The 22,986-nt window shown below is 35.7% G+C and overlaps 2 protein-coding genes across 2 annotated transcripts in view; one reads left to right on the top strand and one right to left on the bottom strand.

Moving 5' to 3' along the window:
- Ano3 (anoctamin 3) overlaps positions 1–22,986 on the top strand; it is a 304,851-nt gene that overhangs the window by 238,522 nt on the left and 43,343 nt on the right. The gene's annotated exons all lie outside the window — the stretch shown is intronic.
- Positions 971–5,978, bottom strand: Muc15 (mucin 15, cell surface associated). The gene is made up of 3 exons (XM_042691330.1): positions 5,262–5,978; positions 3,811–3,960; positions 971–1,590 (listed from the first exon to the last, which is right to left on the bottom strand). Exons 1-3 carry the CDS (start codon positions 5,950–5,952, stop codon positions 1,430–1,432), a joined length of 1,002 nt encoding a protein of 333 aa, XP_042547264.1. The 5' UTR covers positions 5,953–5,978; the 3' UTR covers positions 971–1,429.

Genomic DNA, 22,986 nt, shown 5'->3' with positions numbered 1-22,986 from the left:
ATTGTTATACTCTCTTCATAAACTCATTACTTCAGGGGAATTTAACTCTTGACCGAACTCTCTAATCTTTAAGGTCAAGACTTTTCTACACTAAGAATTAGAGTGTGTGTGTCAGAGACAGGTGATAATTTTAAACAAATTAAAAAACATTAAAATTCAGATTAAGTCAGTGCCAATGGCTCACTCCAGTAACCTTAGCTACTCAGGAGGCTGAGATCTGAGGATCGTGATTCAAAGTCAGCCCAGGCAGGAAAGTTTGTGAGACTCTTATTTCCAATAAACCACCAGAAAACCAGAAATGGTGTTGTGGCTCAAGTGTTCTAGCCTTGAGCTGAAGAGCTGAGGGACAGTGCCCAGGCCCAGAGTTCAAGCCCCACAACTGACAAAAAAAAAGTTTCTTGCAAAAGTGATAACCAGAAAATTTTCATTTGCTTAATAATGCTATTTATCTCTTTTAAATGTTCAAGCCCATAATCTTGGAAATGTAGAATTTATTCCATGTATTAAGCACACAATACTGTCAATATATAATAAGCCCTATTTTCATCTAACTTGTTAAAATCATATAAATTATGTATATGAATATATTCATCACCATGTTTCTCATTGAGTTTTTAGGAATTAATTTAAACCCAATTACAGATATACATATATATGTATATATGTATGTATATTTATAAGGTGAATGAGACAGAATGAGATAAAGATAGAGACAGAGGGGAGAATATGTACTTTCAGCTTAGTTGGAATACTCCATTTAGGGAAGATATGACATCTTGCCAGTGTCAAATTCCCTACAATGGTCTTCTTGCATAAAGCTCTTATTACCTTAGCAGCTCAGTAGGCTGGCAATGTATGTGCTAATGAAAAGAAAAATGAAGGTCATAGATGTCTCTTATTCCTATTATCTTAATTTCTCAGTGGCAGAAACCCAGGACCCTAGCAGCTCTCTAGCTGTAAAACTGTTTTTATTATTAAATTTTCCTCAAGCAAATGTTAATCTTGTTTGGTGGACCTAGAACTACAGGCAAATCAGTTAAAGATTCAATGCATTGGGTTATGTTAGGGGAAAAAATGTGAAAATATAATTTGAGTTCCCAGTTGTTGAAGATTTTAATTCTGAACTTATCAGGCAGTGATAACATGTGATGTCTTTCTTAGCCATACTTGATTCCACAAAGTTATTCTACTAAGACAAAAATAAGCCAAGTTAGAAAATATGGTTAGGTCATAGGTGCTTTTTCTCAGCCAGAAGTTGTAAGAAAGGAAAACTTTTTGACGATCTAGTTCCTTTGTTTTCCAAGATTAGTCTCATGCTTTTGCAGATCTCCTTGCCTTTGTCCATGACAGTGGTTGTCCTGGAAGAAGAGTTTGCTCAATGCCAGGGTGTGGGTAAACACTTGCCTCTGCAGTACTTCTGACCTTAGTGTCATACTGAGGTACGAACTGGAGGGATGTCATCCATAGGAATGCCATCGTGTGCATTTTCTCGGGTTTCTGACAGTGGTGCACCATTCACAGATGAGGTGTAGTAACTAGAATTTCCAAAGCTCACATCATAAGGTTCTGGCGAGTTGTCTAATCGCAGCACTGAAAAAAAAATTGAGTTAGTAAATAAATAAAAGCACGCTTTTTTTTGTGAATCTGAAAGTTGTGTGCAGGAATCTGGTAATTATCAGATTATAGGAATTATTGAAGATGGTTGAGTAGGGACATCTCTTACACGAGCTCTTCAGATACCACATTTGAAATTTTAAATAAACAGATTTTTCAGGCAACATTTATTTCTATTTGTAAGAGAACGTTGGTACATCTAAACTATCACTGCTGACAAGGGTGCTGTGGCTCATAAAGGCAGAGATTGAGAGGCTCCGGATTCGAAGGCAATCCAAAGTTCAGGACATCCCTTATGGCCAAGCATAGTGGTACATTCCTGTTATCCCACCCACACCTACACAGGTAATTGTGTATCAGACAATTGTAGTTTGTGATGGCCCGTGTAGAGATGGGAACCTATTGAAAAATAATTAATACAAAATGGCTACAGATGTGACTCAAGTCATAGCCTAAGTTCAAACCCAAGTACTTATTTACTTACTGGCTTACTTTATTTATCTTGCTGCTGACAGCCTCAAAATCAAAGAACGAAGGGAACAACCACAACAAAAAAAAATGCTCTAATATTTTGTGTATGCAAATATCAACATATGCCTCATTTACTTTGGAATCTTGTGATTGCCAACACCTTGCGAACATGTTCAGAATTTTTTAATTTTGCTGTTAAAAATGATTTCTTAAAACGTGAGAGCATAAAAACGTGAGAGCTTTGCAAATCTACTGCTATTATTTTACTAATACAATATTTTGATAGCCAAGCTATTTAAAGTAGACCTAGAAGAAAGCTATTTGATGGGTTCTGTTTCTTTTGGCTGGCACAAGTTGTCATGTACTTAAGATTTTCTAATACAAGTTGTATGTGGTTGTTGTTGTGGTTGTTGTTTACTGAGTCAAATATTTCCTTAAGATCTTGAATTCATTTTCAAAGAAAACATAAGCATACTTTAAATATCTAAAATTACTGCAAGCAGTGACTAATCATTAATTATGCTAATAGCCTAATTATTTTTGTTTGGTCTCATCATGCTTTTACCTGCAATTACTTAAATCATCTACTTAGAAACTACAACTTTGGAGAGATGTCTCAAAGTTTTCCTGAACCCCTACACATCTATCATACCTGCTTCCATGATATCCGATTGATATTTTGTTTGGTGGTACATATACAAGAAAAGATTCACAGTTAAAAATGTTTAGAAGCATTAGAAATCCTTTTATTTAACTTTGAAAAGTGTCAGACATTTTGTATATGGATTATTAGAAACTCATAAGCAAAATTCTGTTGAATTATTTACAGCTAATGGATTTGGTTCTGAATATAAATAAAATGCCAGGGATGAACTGAACTCATCAAAACTGTGAGAATCCTATCATTGGAGGCGGTTAACATTTGTTATGGTAGGAAAATTGCTTGTGCAAACAAGTAAATAGATGATACCCTAAAGTATGAAGAGAAAGATAAAACAAGCATTTGAAGCAATTTTATTTCTATTCTTTTTGCATGTTGTTATAGATCAGACTCTTGCTTTATTTTTAGTGTGTAGATATCTCCTTTGTAGACTTTATAGCTGGCTTTTTCCTTCACATGAGGGTAAAGTTCCTGAGTTGAGGTATATTGTGACTTTAGGTGTGCACATATGCGTATATTAGCTATTCTGTTTTACAGTGTTATTAAGGTGGTTAAATGAGGCTACTGTATGTGTATATATATTCTGGAAGATTTGTACATTAGAATAAAATATTTCTTCAAGTTATTGCTACTCACAGATCTTACAATAATAAAGAATGGCTTTCTAACAGATTTTTAACAAAACTGGCTATTTTTCCACAATTTTATATCATTACATTCCAATTGTATGCATATATTTGGATGTTGGAATTATTATTTAAAACCAATTTTGTTATAATGAACAAGACTTATTAGTGAAGGGGTGACACAGTCCAAGGAAGAAATGAATTCATTACCTGATTTACATGAATGTAACCCCTCTGTACTTTATCTTTATAACAATAAAAAAGAGAAAATAAATAAAGGAAAGGGAAAAAAGAGTCATTAGTAGGTTTTAAATTTTAGTCACACATAGATAATTGCTTTTCCAATTTTTTTTCTTTGAGAAAATTGTTTTGTGTCATGTAACTCCCTTCTGGAAAAAAACCAATGTGTCCAGGAGACGCTCTAAAAGTAGTTCTTACCTGGTTCATTTCTATCCTCATAAAGCCGCTGATGGGAAAATGAGTCTGTTTTCCTTTTTCCACATAACAAATAGCCAACAAGAGTAAGCAATGAAGCACAAAGAATAGCCCCTAAAATGGCTCCAAATACTATTCCTGTGTTTTTATTCTCTAGAAGACAAAAAAAATTCACAAGACATAGAAAATAATTATTCAAAAATGATATATATATATATACGTGCATGTAGACATTTTATATAACCAATAATGATTAATAATTCATTTTAAATTAGACAAAGGTGACATGTGCATGTTGGTGTGTGTACTGTGTATTTTTTTTTTCGGTTGAGGGGCTTGAACTTTGGGCTTGGGAGCTATCACTGCACTCTTCAGCTCAAGGTGAGCACTCTACCGCTTGAGCCACAGCACCACTTCCTGTTTTCTAGTGGTTTATTGGAGATAAAAGGGTCTCTCAGACTTTCCTGCCCGAGCTGGCTTTGAACCGCCATCCTCAGATCTCAGCCTCCTGAGTAGCTAGGAATACAGGAATACAGGCGTGAGCCACCAGTGCCCAGCAACTGTGTATTTTTTAAGTACTCAGGATTTGTGAAAAATTAGTTTATCCATAAACTGCTTAATATTTTTTCTGAGCTCAAGATACCTTCTACTATATATTATTTTTAACTTCTTGGTGTTTTCTTTTTTTCTTCCTTTTTTCTAAGAAATTACATTCAAAATTAGTTTCTGAGGAAGAAATGGTAGCTAAAAATAATAAAATCATTTTAATTACCCAAAAATATGACACGACCTAAAATCTAAAAAGCATAATAAATAACTTACCAGATATTAGATATTTATCATTTTATGTTTCAAAGTTTGGTATAACCCCTAAGTGAAACATACAAATAAGCATATAATAATTTACATTGAAATATAACTCAATTTATGTAATTTTATCAGGTATTAAAAGAAATAAGGGATTTCGTTTTGTTGTACTTGTCTAATTTTTAAAATATGTGTTTCACTATTGTTTCAATTGCTTTGTGAACAGGTAATTTTTAAAATGTATTCATTTTCATTAATTTTTCAAAACTCATATACATATTTTTAATATTCAGTTATTTAGTAGTAAACACATTAATTCTTAAAAGTCTTTGAGTCAGTGGAAATGAATATTTCTAACATTTCAGAAATCTACCACCGCCATCTTTGACCAATCTAACCCCTCATTTGTCCAAGAGCCTTCTTTCTTAGGTAATGATTAGTAAATGCTCAATTAATATTAGCAAATGCTCAATTAATCCCTAAAGCTAATTTACTCTCTCAGGTTAATGTAATTAACCTGCCCAACAGTAAGAACTACTGGTACTACAGCATTCTCCTCTACTTTCTAAGCATGGTACATTCCTTTGTCTTAATCAATGTGATTTCTTTGGAGAATCAATACCACATAATTTTACATCATCTTTTACCTTTTTGGGGGTCTGATGTGTTTGGAAAGAGTTTTGAATTATTGGTGAATTTTAACGTGGGCTGTAGCGTTGTATTTTCTTGATAGGGAGTAAAACCGGAGAAGGTGTAATTGCTTGTGGTAAGCCATCTGGTTGGTTCTGTTGTCAAGGGGGTCACAGAATTAGTAGCTGGTGTTGAGGATAGTACGCCAACTGTGGCAGAAATATTGTCAGGAGTTTTCATTGTGAAATTGTTCAGAGACCAATTGAAGTTTCCTGATGATACAGTATCTGTAGAATTCATCTGTGCTGAGGTTGACAAAAGATGTTTACTTGATATAGATGAGTTCAAAGGCAACTTAGTAGCAAAGCCATGAATCAAGGAAGAGCTTGCAGAAAATGTAGGTGGAGTTCCTGGACCCACGGTAAAGTTGTTTACTGAGGAGTTACTGGTAGCATTTGTTGTTTCATTGGCTGTGAATAGTTTCGAGGGGGAATCATTACCTGCCTTGGGATCAAAATTATTTCTGTTTTCATTCTCTGAAGTTGCATTTACTTTTCCTTTCAAAGAATATGATTTTGTTTCCATTGTTTCCAAAATGTCTGCAATACTTCGGGTTGTATTTGCTCCTAAATTTTGTTTCTCATGGCTCCCAAAGGGTAGTGAAATAAACAAAGTTGAAACCAACACAATTTTGACTAATATGAACATGGTAGCCTTCTGCAGTACTGGTTTTATTAAGAGAAATCTGAAAATAAATAACAATCATTTACTTAAATTATTCATTAAAGTACTCAGAGTGTTTTATAGATCTACATTTCCCCCCCAAAAGATAAATATCTAGAAACATAGTGTTAAGCTAAGAATATATTCTTTGTTTAACATATTGTTTCAGAGGATGATGGTTTTTGTGTTATTATTAGGTATTAATGTTATTCAGTTCTAATTTCTCTATTTCTTCTTTCCTTCTAGAGAAATGCAGGAAAAAATTCTTTCTCTAGCCAGATACCATATTTCAAAGTTTGGTTAGTGTCAGATAAGTTATTATGTAGGTACATGCTTGCAAATACACACACAAATGTACACAAAGATAGGTGTGTAAACTGCTAAAAAATTTAAATATTTTAAGTATAGTGCATGTAGAGATAGCATATTTTCTTCAGACAAAAATGTTTTAAAGTAATAATCTTGAATATTTGTTATGAAAATGATTTATTGATTATACATTAAAGGCCATATATCAGTACTATAAAGCAAATCATTCAGCAACTCACTGGAATGCATTTTACTGCTATCTACTTCGAATGACTTGAATTTGAAACCAACATCCATTTTTAATTTTCATGATGTTTTTGTTCCTAGTTAACCCCAAGTTAGAGAGAATTAAGATTAGATTTTAGAATACACTTTCTTTAGAATACACTTTCAACTTTTATACATGAAGACAATGCTTCAGGATATATATCACAATAAAAAATGGTTCCAGTTGTCCATCTAAACATACTATAGTCAGTATGGAAGTGCCACAATTAATAAATAGGGTATTATGGAAAATAATTTTAGAATTAGGTGTATATCAAAATTTTGCCTGCAGTCACAAATTGAAAAATTATCAAGATAATGATCGTCTGTTACCTTATCATCATTGAAATTACCAAAGTGATGGGACAGAACTGTTCTAATGTAAGATGGGGCACTCTGTACAGTTATGTGCTTACATATAATGATAGCTGTATAGTATGTAGGGGTCACAAAGTTTACATTATCACCTCACTAGAGCCCAACGACAGCCTCTTGAAACAGGAAATGCAGCTGTATTATTTGTGTGCTATAGAAAGAACTGAGGCTTCAAGTGGCTAGTGATGAAAACTAGGGAAGAAAGAAAAGGCATGGTATACAAATCAACTCCACTGACTCCAGCTTCATTAAGTCCTGAAATTTAAAACATTTCTCCCTGAGAAATGTTAATTTTAAACAATTGTTAAAAGTTGTGTGTGGTTGGTTTATGCCTATAATCCCAGTTTCCCCAATCAAGAGTTAGGGTCAGTAGGATGGAGAGTTAGAAGCCGGCCTGAGATACAATATGAGCCTTGGATACAAACAGAATATAAAAATTGTCATTGGATAACTAAAGTAAAGGTGTCACCCTAGCATTTGTGAACCCCTAGTCAGTCTCCATTAACACACCACACACACACACACACACACACACACACACACACACACACACACACACACACTATGCCTTCTTTCTCAAGCAATAGGGTCAGAGAACTGATTTCCTGCTCTTTGAATTGGACATTCTATTTTACTAAAGGCTTCCCAGTTGACTGAGGCAGTTATGAAAAAGGAAATAGTACAAGTGTTATTATTTAGGTTATTTCTTAGGACCTCTCCCTAATCTTTTCAAACTTGAAGACTTTTCATTGGGTCCTAACAAACCTGTCCACACTCTCTTTGATTACTTTTTCGTTTTGAGGGTTCCCCTCACATATATACCTTTTACTTTGTGATACCTCTCATTATATTACAACATAAATATACCTAGAATACATTCTAATAGAATATCTCTACCAAAATCTGTTAGAAAGCACTCCATTTTTAAAAATATTTTATCATTATGCTAAAACATTTTTTAAAAGTTATTTGTAGGGACTGGGAAGGTGGCTCAGTGGTAGAGTTCTTGCCTTGTATGCATGAGGCCTTAGGTTTGATTCCTCAGCACTACATAAGCAGAAAAGACCAGAAGTGGCATTATGGGTCAAGTGGTAGAGTGTTACCCTTAAGCTGAAGACCTCAGGGACAGCGCCCAGGCCCAGAGTTCAGGCCCCATGACTGACCACTATATATAAATATATTAAAGATGATGTACAGTGGGGTTTGTTATATAAGTAAGGTCCTTTGGAATTCTAAAACTTTTATTGACTAAAACTTTTATTGCCACTCCTTGGCAAATCACTTAAGTAAAGTCTTTAATTAAAAAAAAAGAAAGAAAGAAAAGAAAAAGATAGGCAGGCCAGCTGCCAGTGCTTGATCCCTGTCATCCTAGATAATCAGTAGGCTGAGATTTTGAGGACTGAAGTCCAAAGCCAACCTGGCACAAGTATTATTTGGGATATTCCATCTTCAAAATAATTAGCAAAAATAGGACTGGTGGATGCCCCCAAATAACAACACACAAGCCAAAAATCTGAACAAATGCATAGCGCTGAGTTTGAACTCCAGTATTCACAACAACAACAATAAAATGCTTCCTGAATAGGAGTGGTCCTGATCCCATTATTTTACCTATGTAGAGTCACATGTAAAGTTAAAACTCAAGCAGAAAATACCCTTTAATGTTAGAAGTCTAGAATAACCACTGTTGCTTGTAAGAAGATGCGAGTTCTGTTGACTAATGAGGTAAGGAAATGGTTTCTTGTTTTCCTGGTGAGGCTCTGTGTTGGCATGGAGTTTCCCAGATGTTGGCATCTGTGGCAATCCTACTTCCTTAAATTTTATTCACTTTTTTGTGATAACCAACTAAATTGGATTAAGTGCTAAGATTATTAGTATAGTTGGAAAATAGTGTTAACTGATAATGCATGTCTCAATCACAGGACTTCTGTCTTTCCCATTTGGTTCTTACCAACACAAACAACAAGAAAGACTCATGATTCTAGTCACAAATGAATGAAGACATCCTGGTGTATAAACAATGTGTCCAAGCACTCACAGCTACTAATGGGGATACAGGGTTAGGATTCAAACCCTGGTACAACTGAGACCGAGCTCATTTGTGCTGTTTTCCCTCACAATGGGTTCCAGAAGACTCATATCTGCACACACTCAAGTCCTATATATGAACTAGGTATATTTTTGCTTGCAGTATATTCCTGTCCTGAATATTTCAACTCTTCTCTAGCTTGCATATAATGCAATGTACATATTATATAAAAGCTGTGATATTTCATTATTTAAAGAATGACAAGAAAACGGTCTATATTAGTTTAGTACAGATGCACTTTTTCTTTTTTGCTGAATCCACAGTTAGTTGACCACAGGGGTGCAGAATACATGGTGTGGAGGGCCAACTGGACTCATCTTTGTAAAAGTAGTTAGGATAGAGTGTAAACTTTGTCATTTAGCTGCCTTCTACTGTCATATGTTTATCTCAGTCTCTTGAAACTTTTGCCTATCACTTCAAAACACTGAAGATACTGAGTTTTAGTTTTAAGTATCCCTCAAACACAATAAATATATTTTATCTGGACTTAAGAAACCCCAACAACTGTCTGTACATTTTATTTTAACCAGATATTTACAAAGTAGATTCAAAGATTCACATGAACATAACGTGAGCCATTATCCACAGGAGGTACAATTGACTAGTATGCTATGAAGCGATACTTCTCCTAACACATTTAGATATCTGTTCTTTTGCACAAATACTTTTCTCTTCTAAACCCTGCAAATATGACAGTCATGCATTATCTTCTGCCAGTGATTTGTGAATTGTGGATTGTACTTAGCCATTCTTTTTTATATTACTATAGTGTTTAATTTGCACTCTCTCTCTTTCCCTCTCTCTCTCTCTCTCTCTCTCTCTCTCTCTCTCTCTCTCTCTCTCTCTCTCTCTTTGTGTGCTTATTTTCCCCTGCTTTTAAAAAAAGTGGTCACCAGAGTGTGGGGAGGAGACTCTAAACAGTTCCAGCTTTCTTATACTGTTACATGAGGCACATGGCATTTTTTGAGTGTTCATTTCCTTCCCATAATGAGAATCCACATATACCAAGCCAACAAAGTGCGTTTTGTTGTTCCAGTTTCACCTTGTCTGTAACACTGAACCACCAAGGGGCCCTTTCATTCCTTTACCTAATTTGAATTGTAACTTGAAAGCCCAAGGCATCGATATCCCAAACGAAAGAAACATTCTACTACTTCCTATAATTTATCTCCTGGGAAAAGTAAGAAAGGGATGAGTGGGAAAGGGCAATATGTTTGAATACGGTTTCCTATTATGTCAAAAATTAATGCAGGCATCGGGGTACTTTAGTAGAGACTGACAGATTCGCATAATTTGAATGTCACAGCAGAAGACAACTGCTGCTTCGGATCCCCTGACTCAGGCAGCTTTCATCTTAAAGAAGGGGACACACCAGGGCTGGAAATCCTCATCTATAAGAGACTGGAACAAAAGGATTTCCCAGAGCTGTTAGGCTGTATAAGTTTCACTAAATCATGTCCTACAGGACAAGTCAGACATGTTTGTTTCCCATTGGCTGTACATGGCCCATCTTCTCTGTATTAATACTTTTGTATGACCTTGGATTATATTATAAATATCCAAGTGGCATTCGGCAGAAAATAAGTTTCCCCCCTGACTGTTATTCAGAAATCCAGCCCTGAAATTTTGCAGAAGATAAACTTATTTAGGTTAAGTCTGACCTCATCCTGAGACAAAGTCTATTGTAAGCAGCAACAGCTGGTTAAGGGATACAGAAGTTACAGAGGACAGTAAATGAAATCTTTTTTTTTCTCTCTGTCCTTCCAGGCTCTCTGCATCTCAAGAATTCAAATATTTGAATGCATATATATATGCACATGTGTGTGTGTGTGTGTGTGTGTGTGTGTGTGTAGAGACAGAGACAGAGAGAAACAGAGGAGAGAAAACAGTATGTTTAAGTTTACCAAAGTTCATCCATCAGCCTTGTGAGATCAGACAAAAAAATGGAATTAAAATTAAAATCAGAGAGAGAGAGAGAGAGAGAGAGAACCAGGGAAACCAAGTGGCTTCATTTTTCCTCCTATTCCTTGCCCCTTCTTGGACCTAGGTAGTAGCAACTTGAGTGGGTATAACTTCCAAAGGAATTCAGGAAATGTAGCTTAGAGACAGGGCTCTGGTCATCACAATTTTTAAAACTTCTAAGGAAAAAATCATCACCCACAAAAAACAAATAAAGAAAGGAAAAAGGCAGATTTCAAGCACCTTTGTGGCGCCTTAAGTATATAGATTCTAAACTTTCCTATAGATTAAGATATTTTTGTTGTTGGTAGTATTTAATAACTTTCAAAATATACTTGAGAATTAGTGTTTCAATTTTAAACAATTCTTCTGCAGAGAGATAATGGACACTATTTTCTCCACGTTCTTTGGTACTGGTATGATGGTTTCAAGTTACTACTTTTGTATAAAGAGTACACAAAGAGAAGAAAATGGAGGAATAATACCTCTGGCCATTAAGGAAAACAAACATCTACTCTGCATAATATTGCTTCTTTGGGTAAAATATTGTCACTAGTCCACAGACATTTTCTAATTAAAATGTGAAAATAAGTATATGTTCTGGTTTGGGTCAAGTATTTAACCCTGTCATTCAAGTTTAGAAATTAAGTCATTCAAAAATCAATGAAAATAAGAAAGTTTTAAATTAAACAACATTTCAGGTATACTGAAAGGATAATACAATAGCATATTTTGAGATTGAACTTACTAATAAGAATCACTTACTAATAAGAGACCATTTTTCCTTGATTATTTCTTGCTACTGTTGCTGCTGATCCTTGGCAACAAATTAAGAAAGATTAGTGTATTTCTACTTATAGGAAACTCAATCTGTCAAATATTTAATTAATATTCCAGGCAAAATTTAAGGAATTGAATATTATTTTAAGTGTGGTTTTTGATCTTGGGAGGTATTTTGTTTACTCTAAATAAAAGAGTCACAATAAATCAGGATGTCAGAAATCATACTTAGAAATTTTGCCTTTTGGAAGGATAACAATGTGGAAAGCTTAATTCTACCCTGAAACCTTATGCGTATGATCTCACTTTTACTTGTTTTTTTTAATGGAAAAATAAAACAGAGAAAAAGAAAGCATGGCTTTTTGCCTTGGACAAAATTTTAAACTCTGTAAGTATTGTTCAAATTAAAAGACTTGAATGCATGTAAGTCCACAGGAAAATAAAGGGAATATCATGACCCCTGCTAACGTAGGAGTTCTCAATCATAAATTTCAATACTTAAAATATTAGGCAGATGACATTCAAAATTAGAAAACATGTGCCTCCAAAAATTTTTCTGAATCCAAATTCCCAGGCATGATGTTTCCAGCCTTCTACCTACCATATTTCACTATCTATAGGAACAAGTTCTATGGATCAAAGAGAAAGTAGGACAACAGGAAATCATCATCCCTTCAAGGAGTTTTACATAGTCATGAAAGAAAATACCTTTAAGAAACCTGTTTATTCCACAGGATTATCATCTGTATTAACTGACTTAAGAAAATCTTTGGACAAAAAATTTTATAGAACTTCGTGATTAACTGTATGTGCTGATTACTTTTTTTTTTAACAATTGTATTCTAATCCTTTAAACCAAATGCAGAATGTAAGTCTAAGTATTTAAGTTATATTCCTGCTGGTGTTTCTTTGAACATTTTGATGTCCTTACCTAAGACCAGACTTGAGGAAATTCTATACTGTAGTCACATACATTTTAAATCAGGTTTCAATTTAACTCTTTCACTGGTTTCATCCTTTAGAAAGTGCAAACGGTCACTTACTTAGCATTAACTAATTATGTAACGAAACAATGACCTGTTTTTACTAAGGTCTTTGTAGCAACTTGCCTGATGGTGTGCTGTCAAAGTTTCAAACGATGATGATTGCTCTAAATAAATGAGAGAGCGAAAGAGCCCTAAGTAACCCAGCAAGCACACACTTACCTTCAGGACTAGGAGGCATTTACCAGGGGAATGGAAATACCACAGTTATCTTGCTTGGAGTGAGGCTGCTGGATGTGAAGAGAGCAGATGAGTGAAGTGAGACACTGTTGCATTGAGCAGAAGGGTACAGGAGAAGCACAAAATTAGGTGGGGCTGGCTAGCTGGCTGGCTGGCTGTTTGTGTAATCCAGCACCTCAGAACCTGACTGACCTGCTCTTCAGCTCTAAGGCAGTAGGATATCACCTCATTCAGACTTTTAACAAGAGAGGGGTTGGGGGAGGTCCAAACCTCTTGTTTTCATAAGTCACTTGATTTAACTTTGGGACAGACTGTTTCTTGAAAGAGAAAGCAAAACTGGGCATCCATTTTTTCCCCTTAAATGAGTAAAAGAACAGCAATGTGGGTAATGTCCACTGGTGGATCAAGTTTTTGACACCTGCTGTGTACACCTTGCTCCCTTTACAGGTGAATCATTTCGAAGTGAATCATTTCTTCCTTTTTCTCTAGGCTGGCCCAGTGTTGTTCTAAGTCATTAGCAAATCTCCCTCTCCCATAGAAGGTTGCTTGCGCTCTCTCTCTCTCTCTCTCTCTCTCTCTCTCTCTCTCTCTTTCTCTCTCTCTCTCTCTCTCTATATATATATATATATATACATAGTGAAAATACTGTACAGAGGGATACAATTACATGAGCAAGGTAATGAGTACATTTCTTTTTTTCAGTTTTTTAATTTTTTAAATTTTTTTATTGTAAAAATACCATACAAAGGGGTTGCTCTTTCTTGTATGTAGAAAACTGAAATGGAAAAATAAAATAAAATAAATACAGGCTAGTCCTTAGTGTAGGACTTGCCTGCAGTGCACTGACATGGGTTCTGTATAAAGTCACGCTGAGCACAAAGTGAAGGAATGGGTATTAGGATCCTTGAGAAATCTAGGGAGGGTTACTCTAGAAGCCATCACCCTGACAAGAGTTGGGATTTCTTTCTGACTTTCAGGAGTTTGAGAACTCGCTGAGGGCTATCTGACAATGGCCCTGTCTTCCAGAATAATCCTAGGAGCCTTCTCCCTTAAGTAGTTTTTATTCTATGTTCCCTGTGCTTTTACTCTCTCTTCAGAAGCTGGAGAGTTTTAGAAGTTCTTGGTTAATTAATGCTTGTTTAAATACTGGTGTTGAATAACAATCTGGCATGCTTCCTTCATTTCCTTTCACATCTTATGAAAGGTAGAAGAGTGACATTCTACACATTGATATTTGGGGACTGGCGTCAGTTTCCTCTCAGTTTAGTAGACTTGAGGTTTATTCTTGGTTTCTCTTGTACCAGGAGATACAATTCCAGCTGCTGGGAGAGAAAATGAAACTTCAGCTAAAATGCAGGAGCTAATGAATTTCCTCTTGGATGCAAAAAATCTGCCTATTTAATTGGATCCCTAAGGGGTAAAATGAGGTGGGGAAGGTAATTCTATAGTTTAAAATGTTCAGAGGCCCAAAAGCTGCTTTAGGGTTTCATTAGAAATTAAACCAGTGCCTTTAAAAATATTCACTCAAAGGATATTTATGCTGTACCTGCACTGGTATGAGGAAAAGCAAGTTAAATTTAATTAAACAAATGGTAGTTGAGCAATGGCTTAATAGAATTCAATTGGTTATTTGCAGATTAATTAATTGCTAGGAAAACAATCCTGTGTGTATGTGTGTGTGTGTGTGTGTGTGTGTGTGTGTGTGTGTATGTATGTTTGTGTGTGTGTGTGAGTTTGAGTGAGTTTACTGTCTCTATCTCTAATGAAAAATGTGAACTGGTAGTATTGAGTGTACAATCTCCCTAGGCATTTTCCTACATAGGAAAATAATTACTCTTTTCAGATTTGACAATAATAACCATTGCTTATACCAAGCAGAAAAAATGCCATGAACTTTTGCTGCAACTCTGTTTTCACTACGTTAAGTGCCAGAGTTAAGCTTTCAAGATTTTTTTTTTTCTGAAGCATTTCATTCAGGTCTCAAAATTGTTTCCATTATTGCAATCCAACAACCACAATCAAATTATTAGAATTAGCCTTGTAAAATGCCCTATTTATTCTCCCCAATTGTGAGCACTTCTGGAAACCGATTTCAAGATGAAATCAGTCCATAAATGTAATGCTTTGATTGCTACTAAGCTTATTTATCAGAAACCCTTGTTAAGTCGCCTGAGCTGAAGCTAAAAAAGGAAACTTTTGCCAAACATAGAAGCATTACTGAGATAGAGCTCCAACTATATACTATGCTCTACATAAGACCAGCAATATTTTAGAGCTTATCTCTCCAGAGAAACTTTAAAAAACAAACAAACAAAAAGGCTCCCGGAGACATTTGATCAGCCAAGTCAGCTAAGACAACACTTTTCAGTGCTTATGTAACCTTTGTACTTGCCTACCTGCCTACCGTAGTGCCCTTCATCTGGTACTTGGAATTGCTTCATACACATAAATTAAGACTTAAAAAAATTCACAATGGGAGACAGAAATGCTTCTTCTATGTATGAAATGATGGAATTAATCACAAGGAATTTTTTTAATATTTATTTTTCTGTTAATATGCCGTACAGAGGGGTTACAGTTACATGAGTAAGGTACATTTCTTGTTGAACATATTGCCCACTCCATTGTTGTTCTCACAATATCCCTTCCCTCCTCTCCCCCGCCCCCAAGTTGCAAAGTTCATTTTTGACATAGTATCTTGTGAGTATCATTTTTGCAATGGATCATCCTTTGTATTTCTTTCAGCATTTTGTTATTTCTCTTCCCTTCCCCAAATCAGATAAATGTATATACAAGATAGAGAGTACCAGAATCAAAGACAGAGATTGCCAGGAATAACCCAATGGAAAAAGAAAAATGAAATAAAATAAGAAGAAAGAACTAGATAGAGTATATTGGTGACAACAAGGTTGACAATTGAAAAAAGGCCCGTTGTTTCCATGTCTTGGAGTTCATTTCAATTAGCATCATTTTGTATGGTCATATGTACTTGAGCTGTTATGATTCCCTGTCAGGACTATCCTAGGCATATACTAATTATTACAAATGAGGGAAACCGTAGAGCCTATGTTTCTTTGAGTCTGGCTTACTTCGCTTAACATGATTTTTTCCAAGTCTTTCCATTTCCTTACAAAAGGGACGTTGTCATTCTTTATGATAGAGGCATAAATTTCCATGTGTATATACACCGTATTTTCTTGATCCATTCATTTAGTGAGGGGCATTTGAGTTGGTTCCATATCTTAGTTATGGTAAATAATGCTACAGTGAACATAGGTGTGCTGGTAGCATTAGTGTGGCCTGCCTTGAGATCAACTGGATAAAGGCCCAGGAGTGGGATTGCTGGGTCATAGGGGAGTTCTATGTTTAGCCTTTTGCGGAACCTCCATCTGCTTTCCAGAGTGGTTGAACAAGTTTACATTCTCACCAGCAGTGTAGTAGCATTCCTTTTGGTGACATTTCCGCCAGCAACTGTTATTATTTGTTTTCTTGATAATAGCCATTCTAACTGGGGTGAGGTGGAATCACAATGGTGTTTTGATAGGCGTTTCTTTTAAGGCCAGCAATGTTGGACAAGTGGAATTTCAAAAACATGAATAAATTACTATCCCTGGTGGATCTGAAAATTTATCTTGTAGCTTGAGATCACAAATGAAATAAAATCCAAACAATATTCTATATCCAATATAGTTCCCCTCTGGGTAAATCTTACAGCATCAACAGCAGAAGGAATTGGTTTGCATTGATCAGATTTATTGGTAGTTGGTTAAGAGTTTGAAGCAGGCTGTCCACTGAATTCATGTTTTTGTCTTCCTGCAAGGTATGAGCACTTTATAAAACAAAGAAATATTTCATCAATAATAAGATAAAGTTCATAATACTTATAATATTTGACATTAATAATATTCTGTATAAGGAAATTAAAATTTAATGACTGGGAAATGTATTTTGTGATGATAGCATTTATTTTTTTCATTATCCTTTTAGAAGGCTAATTCCTATAGATGTTAATAGTTGTTTAACATGCAATCTCATTTTTCTTCCTGTTCAGTGAAATTATAGCATGGTCCTGTTCACTTATATATGATGTATGATTATTAAATGCTCTGTTTTTTACAATGGAAATAGAAAGACAGGCCTTTTGTTAAGTATGTTATTACATAGCACATACATATCTGCAACTATACACATTTTTTGCATAAATGACAAGCACAGGAAAGTTACAAAGCTGATAAATCACTAATATTATTTTCAAAGGGTAGAGCTCTATGAAAATTTGGCATTTAATTCTATTAGGTATTCTGTTGTGATTTTTCCATAAATGTATCTGTGCAAGTAATATGCTTTGATCAAATTACTTAAATATTTATTAACTTAGATATTGACAGTACTGAGATTTGAACTCAAAGCTTTGCCACACCATCAGGGCTCTTTTTTTTTTTTTGTACTGGTTACTTGTTTAAACTACTTATGTTTAAACTATGTTTTGTCCAGGCTCATGCTTGGACTACAATCCCCCTACTTATTCTTCCTGCAGTACATAAGCTGCCACTCAAGCACCACCATGCCCAACTTCTCCCATTGAGAAGGAGTGTCAAGAACTTTTTGCCTGGGTTTGCTTTAACCTGCCATCCTTGCTAGCTCAGCTTCCCGAGATAATGGGTTTTATTCTGATATTTACAGACTGTCATACAATGTACTTGCATCATGTTTACCTTCCCAATCATCCCCGCTTCTTCTCTCCCCCTTCTTGTCAATTCTTCTCACAAACCAAATAGTTCTCCTTTTATATATTCATGTCTGTTTGGAAGTTTTGTTTGTTTGATTATTTTTTTTTAGTCTAGATTCTGCATACACATTATTTGTCTTACTGCCTTAACTCCATCAACAGGATAATCTCCAGTTCATTCACTTCCTTGCAAATGGCATCAGTTCTTCTTTATGGATGAATACTACAACATTGTGCTCACCTCTTCTTTATTCCTTCATGGGTAGTTGGACACTTAAGCCGAACTCATAACCTGGCTATTATGAATAGTGCTATTAAAAGCAAAACATGATTGTACAGGTGTCTGTATTATATGTTGATTTGCATTCCTTTGAGTATGTTACCAAGAGTGGTAGAACAGGATAATGGGGCAGTTCTATTTTTACTTTCTTAGGAAATCTCTGTGCTGACTTACATAGTGACCATATTTAATGTGCATGTTTGCCATCACTCTATAGGGCTTCCTTCCCCTACTCCATCCCCTCCACCCTCACCAGTATTTGTTTATTTCCCTGTCAACTGTCATTCTGACTCAAGAAATATGGCATATCTGTGTCATTTTAGTTTGCATTTCCTTCATGACTAAGGATGTTGGTTGAATACTTCTTCAAGTACATATTAGCCATTTGTACTTCTTTTAAGAGTCAATTCATTAACCCAGTTATTAACTGGATTTTTTATTTTTGGTGTTTAATTTTTTTAAGCTTTGAATATATGCTATATATAAATACTTTGATGAACAGCTCACAAAGAAGGGACAGCACTGGCTGGATATTAAAACAAAACAAATTGTTTAAATAGGAATACAGGTTGACCCATTGCAACAATGAAATGTACAAGACTAGCTAGGCCGAAAAATGAATTTTACAATTTAGGCAGGGGGTGGGGGGTGGGGGGGGGTGGAGGGTGAGGGTGTGGGGTGGGGGGGGCAGGAATGAGTTATGGAGGTGGGAGGGAAGGGATGGTAGAGGAAAAACAAAGGAGGCAACAATGCTTGATAAGAAATGTACTCATTACCTTGCTCATGTGATTGTAACCCCTCTGTACAGTATTTTCACAATTAAAAACTTATTTAAAAAATGAAAAGAAAGTCAGATAAAATGGCAGCGGATAGTGTCCACAAAAGTTAATAATTGTTCATTTAAAATGAGAGTAGACATTCAGATCTGTGTTTTTCTTCAGCTCTGTTAATATGCATGAGTATAGCCAGACAGAAAACAGAATGATGGATTTAACTATGCTGTTTCCAAACTAGTCTATGAGTGAAGGACTGGAAAGTTGAGGGTGTGTGCACATGAATAGGTATAAGTGTTGGCCATTAGGCTGGACAAAGAAGAGAGTAAAGAAAAAGAAAAAAGAAAAGGACAGTAAATGTATGAAAAGATCAAATAAATAAATAAATAAATAAATAAAATAAGCTAAAGCAAAAAAGTTGGGAGAAGTAGCTCAAGTGTCAGAAGTTTAGCCTAGCAAGGTCAAGACCCTGAATTCAAACCCTAGCACTGCTTGAGAGAGCTGGTAAGACACAGTGGCCAAGAGACAGAAACACACATAGAGATAACAAAGAGAAGAAATAGAGAATAGAGTACATGTCTTAAGAGTTAGAGAGGAGTAGGTAATTATCACAAATCTAATCCTCATCTTTACTGGCCTGTAATTGTGAGATCAGATTTTTAAGGATTGAGAGATGACCTAGAAATGTTGACCTTCCTGAAATAATAGATAAGAACAAGATTAAAAGCTACAATGTTTGTCCTAATGAGCCCAATCATGAGAGGATGAGAGGAGGAAAATGTGTTTGTCTGAGATATGGGGATGGGAGCCTATTACTGAAATGGAAAACTCTAGGCCTTCTCTATACACCTGCTGATTTATTGCTGCCCTTTAAACCCTCTTTAACTTGCAATGGAAATATGCCAGAAAATGATATTGATGACTTTAGCAAACACATACTATTGTATTGTGTGCAGTCACAAAGGCTGATTGAGTGTTCTTGAAGTATACTTTCATGCAGGTTTTCCTCCTGGGTGTTAGTATTCTATCACCATAGAAACTATACTTTTTGGCTCCCTCTTGCCTGTTATTACTTTGGCTCAGTTTATTAAGTGAAGTCACAACAAGGCATAAGTCCCACAGATTGATAATATTATAACTGATTCTACTACCATTAGGACCTGTATGAATGGTTTCTTTGAAAAACTAAGGTAGAAAATTAAGAAATCATGACATAACTTGCTATTTTTTCTAATAAGTTGTAACAGTTAAATAAATAATAACTTCAGCAACAATAGCAAACTGTTTATTTGCCCACAGTCCTTATTACTGACATACGGGAATGACACAGACTGAGTGAGAGGTGGAGATTACATGAATGTGCTCTAAGAAAATGAAAGCAGTGAAGGGAAGGAAACTAAGAGTGAATTGTAGAGGGTGTGAATTTGATGACAACATGTGAAATACATGTATGTAACTATCACAGTGAAACTACTCCATACATGTACTGAAGTTTATCTACAGAAGTAAATAAATGTATAATAAATATAATAAATGTAAGTAAATTTATTTATGGAAGTAAAAATTACAAAAAACAATCTTAGCTGAGTGCTGGTGGCTCACGTCTGTAATCTTAGCTACTCAGGAGGCTGAGATCTGATGGTCGAGGATCATGAGACTCTTATTTCCAGTTAACCACCAGAAAACCAAAAGTGGCACTGTGGCTCAAGTGGTAGAGCACTTACTTGCCTTGAGCTGAAAAGCTCAAGGACAGCACCCAGGCCCAGAATTCAGTCCCCACGACCAAACAAAAAACAAAAACAAACACACAAAAAAACCCATCTGATTTGTTCCTTGTCTCAAAAGCAAGGGCAGAAGGAGAAAGGAAACTTAGCTATAACCTAAGGAGTATTTTTGAAATGAAGTCCACAGCAAAGAAATAACAATGTCAAGAGGACTCCTTGCCCATTAAAGGAACTGTAAGAACTTCAAATACTTTGTAGGAAATAGTGAAAAGATATTGTATTTACTTACATTCACAATTCCTAGAAGTTCTTTGCTGCAGAAAAAGAATATTTCCGTGCTGAGTCAGAAGAGAGTCATTAAGACTAACAATTAGACTTATTGTGAATCCCTTCCTTTGAAAAATAGTAACCTAGTAACACTGTCTTTAGAAACAATGACCTGGGATACACAGCCAAGTTTATTTGAGCAGGCTCACTGTATTTTCAGAGCCTTGTCACCGTTACCAGTAAATCAACAATTAAGCTATTCCTTGTACATGGAACTTTTTGTTGTGAAGAATTAATAAGGTGACATAAAGAACATGTAACAATGTGACAAACTTATTGTCTTTCCTTTCTTTCTTTCTTTTTCCCATCCTTCCTTTCATCCTTCCATCTATTCTTCCTTCCTTCCTCCTTTCTTTTTTCTTCTTTCTTTTCTTTTTTGTCTTTTTCTTTCTTTTTTTTGTGAAACAAGGTCCCCTTACATACCAAAGGCTGGCCTTGACCTTGTGAACTTCTGATTCAACCTGTCTGAAAAAAAAACAATAAAAAAGAACAATTTTTCTAGCAGAAAAAGAATACAAAAATATAAATGAAAGTTAGATGCAACAGTAGTAAGAATAACAGCCAAGAAAGGTGGCCTGAGTCTATCTTACCAGCATCTGGGATACTGATATAAGGGGGTCACCTGTATTCAGTTTCAAGACTGACCTGCACAGCACAGTCACACAATACAAACAGAGGAACACTTTAATTTTTTAGAGCTACAAAATCACATGTACACACAAAAATATAGAAAAGAAACAATCAGGTACATAACTCACTACTGTAATCCTAGCTATTCAAGAAGCTGAGATCTTAGTCTCATAATTCAAAACTAGCACAGGCAGGAAAGTCCATGAGACTCCTATCTCCAATTAACCATCCAAAATAGCCAGTGATGGAGCTATGGCTCAAGAGGTAGAGTGCTAGCCCTGATCACAAAAGCTTAAGCAGAGCCCCAGGTCCTGAAGTCAAGCCCCAGGACTGACACACACACAAAAAGAAAAAGAAAAAAAAGAAAAAAAGAAAGAGAAAGAAAGAAAGAAAGAAAGAAAGAAAGAAAGAAAGAAAGAAAGAAAGAAAGAAAGAAAGAAAGAAAGAAAGAAAGAAAGAAAAAAAGAAAGAAAAAGAAAGAAAGAAAGAAAGAATTTTTTCACCTAACTGTCTAACGTATTTCTGTAGTACATGCTTTGGATTCTGTGTTTCCTGCATTTTTATTTTGATTTCCTCCAGAATATAACTTCTAGAAAGATACTTGAATGAGAGTAAACATAAACAATTCAAGCACGCTCTGGTGGCAAGAGGCAAGCCCGTGGTCTCAAATAAAACAAGTAATTCAGCTTTAGTTCTCCTAAAACTCAGTTTTCATTCTCTCTCCAGAGAATTCAGTTTTAACGCAGGATTGCTAATACTACATTAAATGACATGAGAAGTTAGCTTTACTAAGCTTTTTCAAAATTATTTTTTATTGTGGATAGCTTGTGAACATTTTATTTCAGTTTTATAACTTCAGAGTGCTATTTTTTGTCTTTTTGGTTTTTTTGTTTTTGGTTGTGGGCCTGAACTCTGGGCTTGGGCACTGGCCCTCAGCTCAAGGCTAACGCTCTACCACTTAAGCCACAGCGCCACTTCTGGCTTTTTCTGCTTATGTGGTGCTGAGGAATCAAATCCAGGGCCTCATGCATGCAAGGCAAGTAGTCTACCACTGTGCCACCTTCCCAGCCCCCACAGTGCATGTTTATGACATTCATTTTTTAAATTATTGTGCATCGGCAAAAAAAAAAAACAACCTGTAGTTGTCTTTGACTGATGAGTAGAAGTTTTGTTTTGTTTTGTTTTTAAACTTGGACATTTAATTCTTTTGTTGTCATTGTTGCTGGTCCTAAGGCCTGAACTGTGGGCCTTTGTGCTGTCCCATTCCCTGTGCTCCTTTGCACTCTACCACTTGAGCCACTGGGCCACTTCTGGCTTTTCTGTGATTGGTTGATATATTGATTGATTGACTGATTGATTGATTTTGTCAGTCGTGGGGCCTGAACTCTGGGCCTGGGCACTGTCCCTCAGCTCTTCAGCTGAAGGCTAGTACTCTACCACTTGAGCCTCAGCGCCACTTCCGGCTTTTTCTGCTTATGTGGTGCTGAGGAATCGAACTCAGGGCTCATGCATCCGAGGTAAGCGCTCTACCACTGAGCCACCTTCCCAGCTCAT

This window comes from Dipodomys spectabilis, unplaced genomic scaffold (assembly GCF_019054845.1).
Source record: "Dipodomys spectabilis isolate Male_0828 unplaced genomic scaffold, ASM1905484v1 ptg000145l, whole genome shotgun sequence".
Lineage (NCBI taxonomy): Eukaryota > Metazoa > Chordata > Mammalia > Rodentia > Heteromyidae > Dipodomys > Dipodomys spectabilis.
This window is presented reverse-complemented; position numbering and strand designations above follow the sequence as displayed.

Bases quoted from the DNA above. Each gene is read 5' to 3' on its own strand.
- Muc15 (XM_042691330.1), bottom strand. From the start codon at position 5,952: ATGTTCATATTAGTCAAAATTGTGTTGGTTTCAACTTTGTTTATTTCA. The intron at 3,961-5,261 runs GTAAAAGATGAT...TTTGTCTTCTAG, and splicing joins CACATCAGACCCCCAAAAAG to AGAATAAAAACACAGGAATA. The intron at 1,591-3,810 runs GTAAGAACTACT...TTTTTTTTTCAG, and splicing joins TGAGGATAGAAATGAACCAG to TGCTGCGATTAGACAACTCG.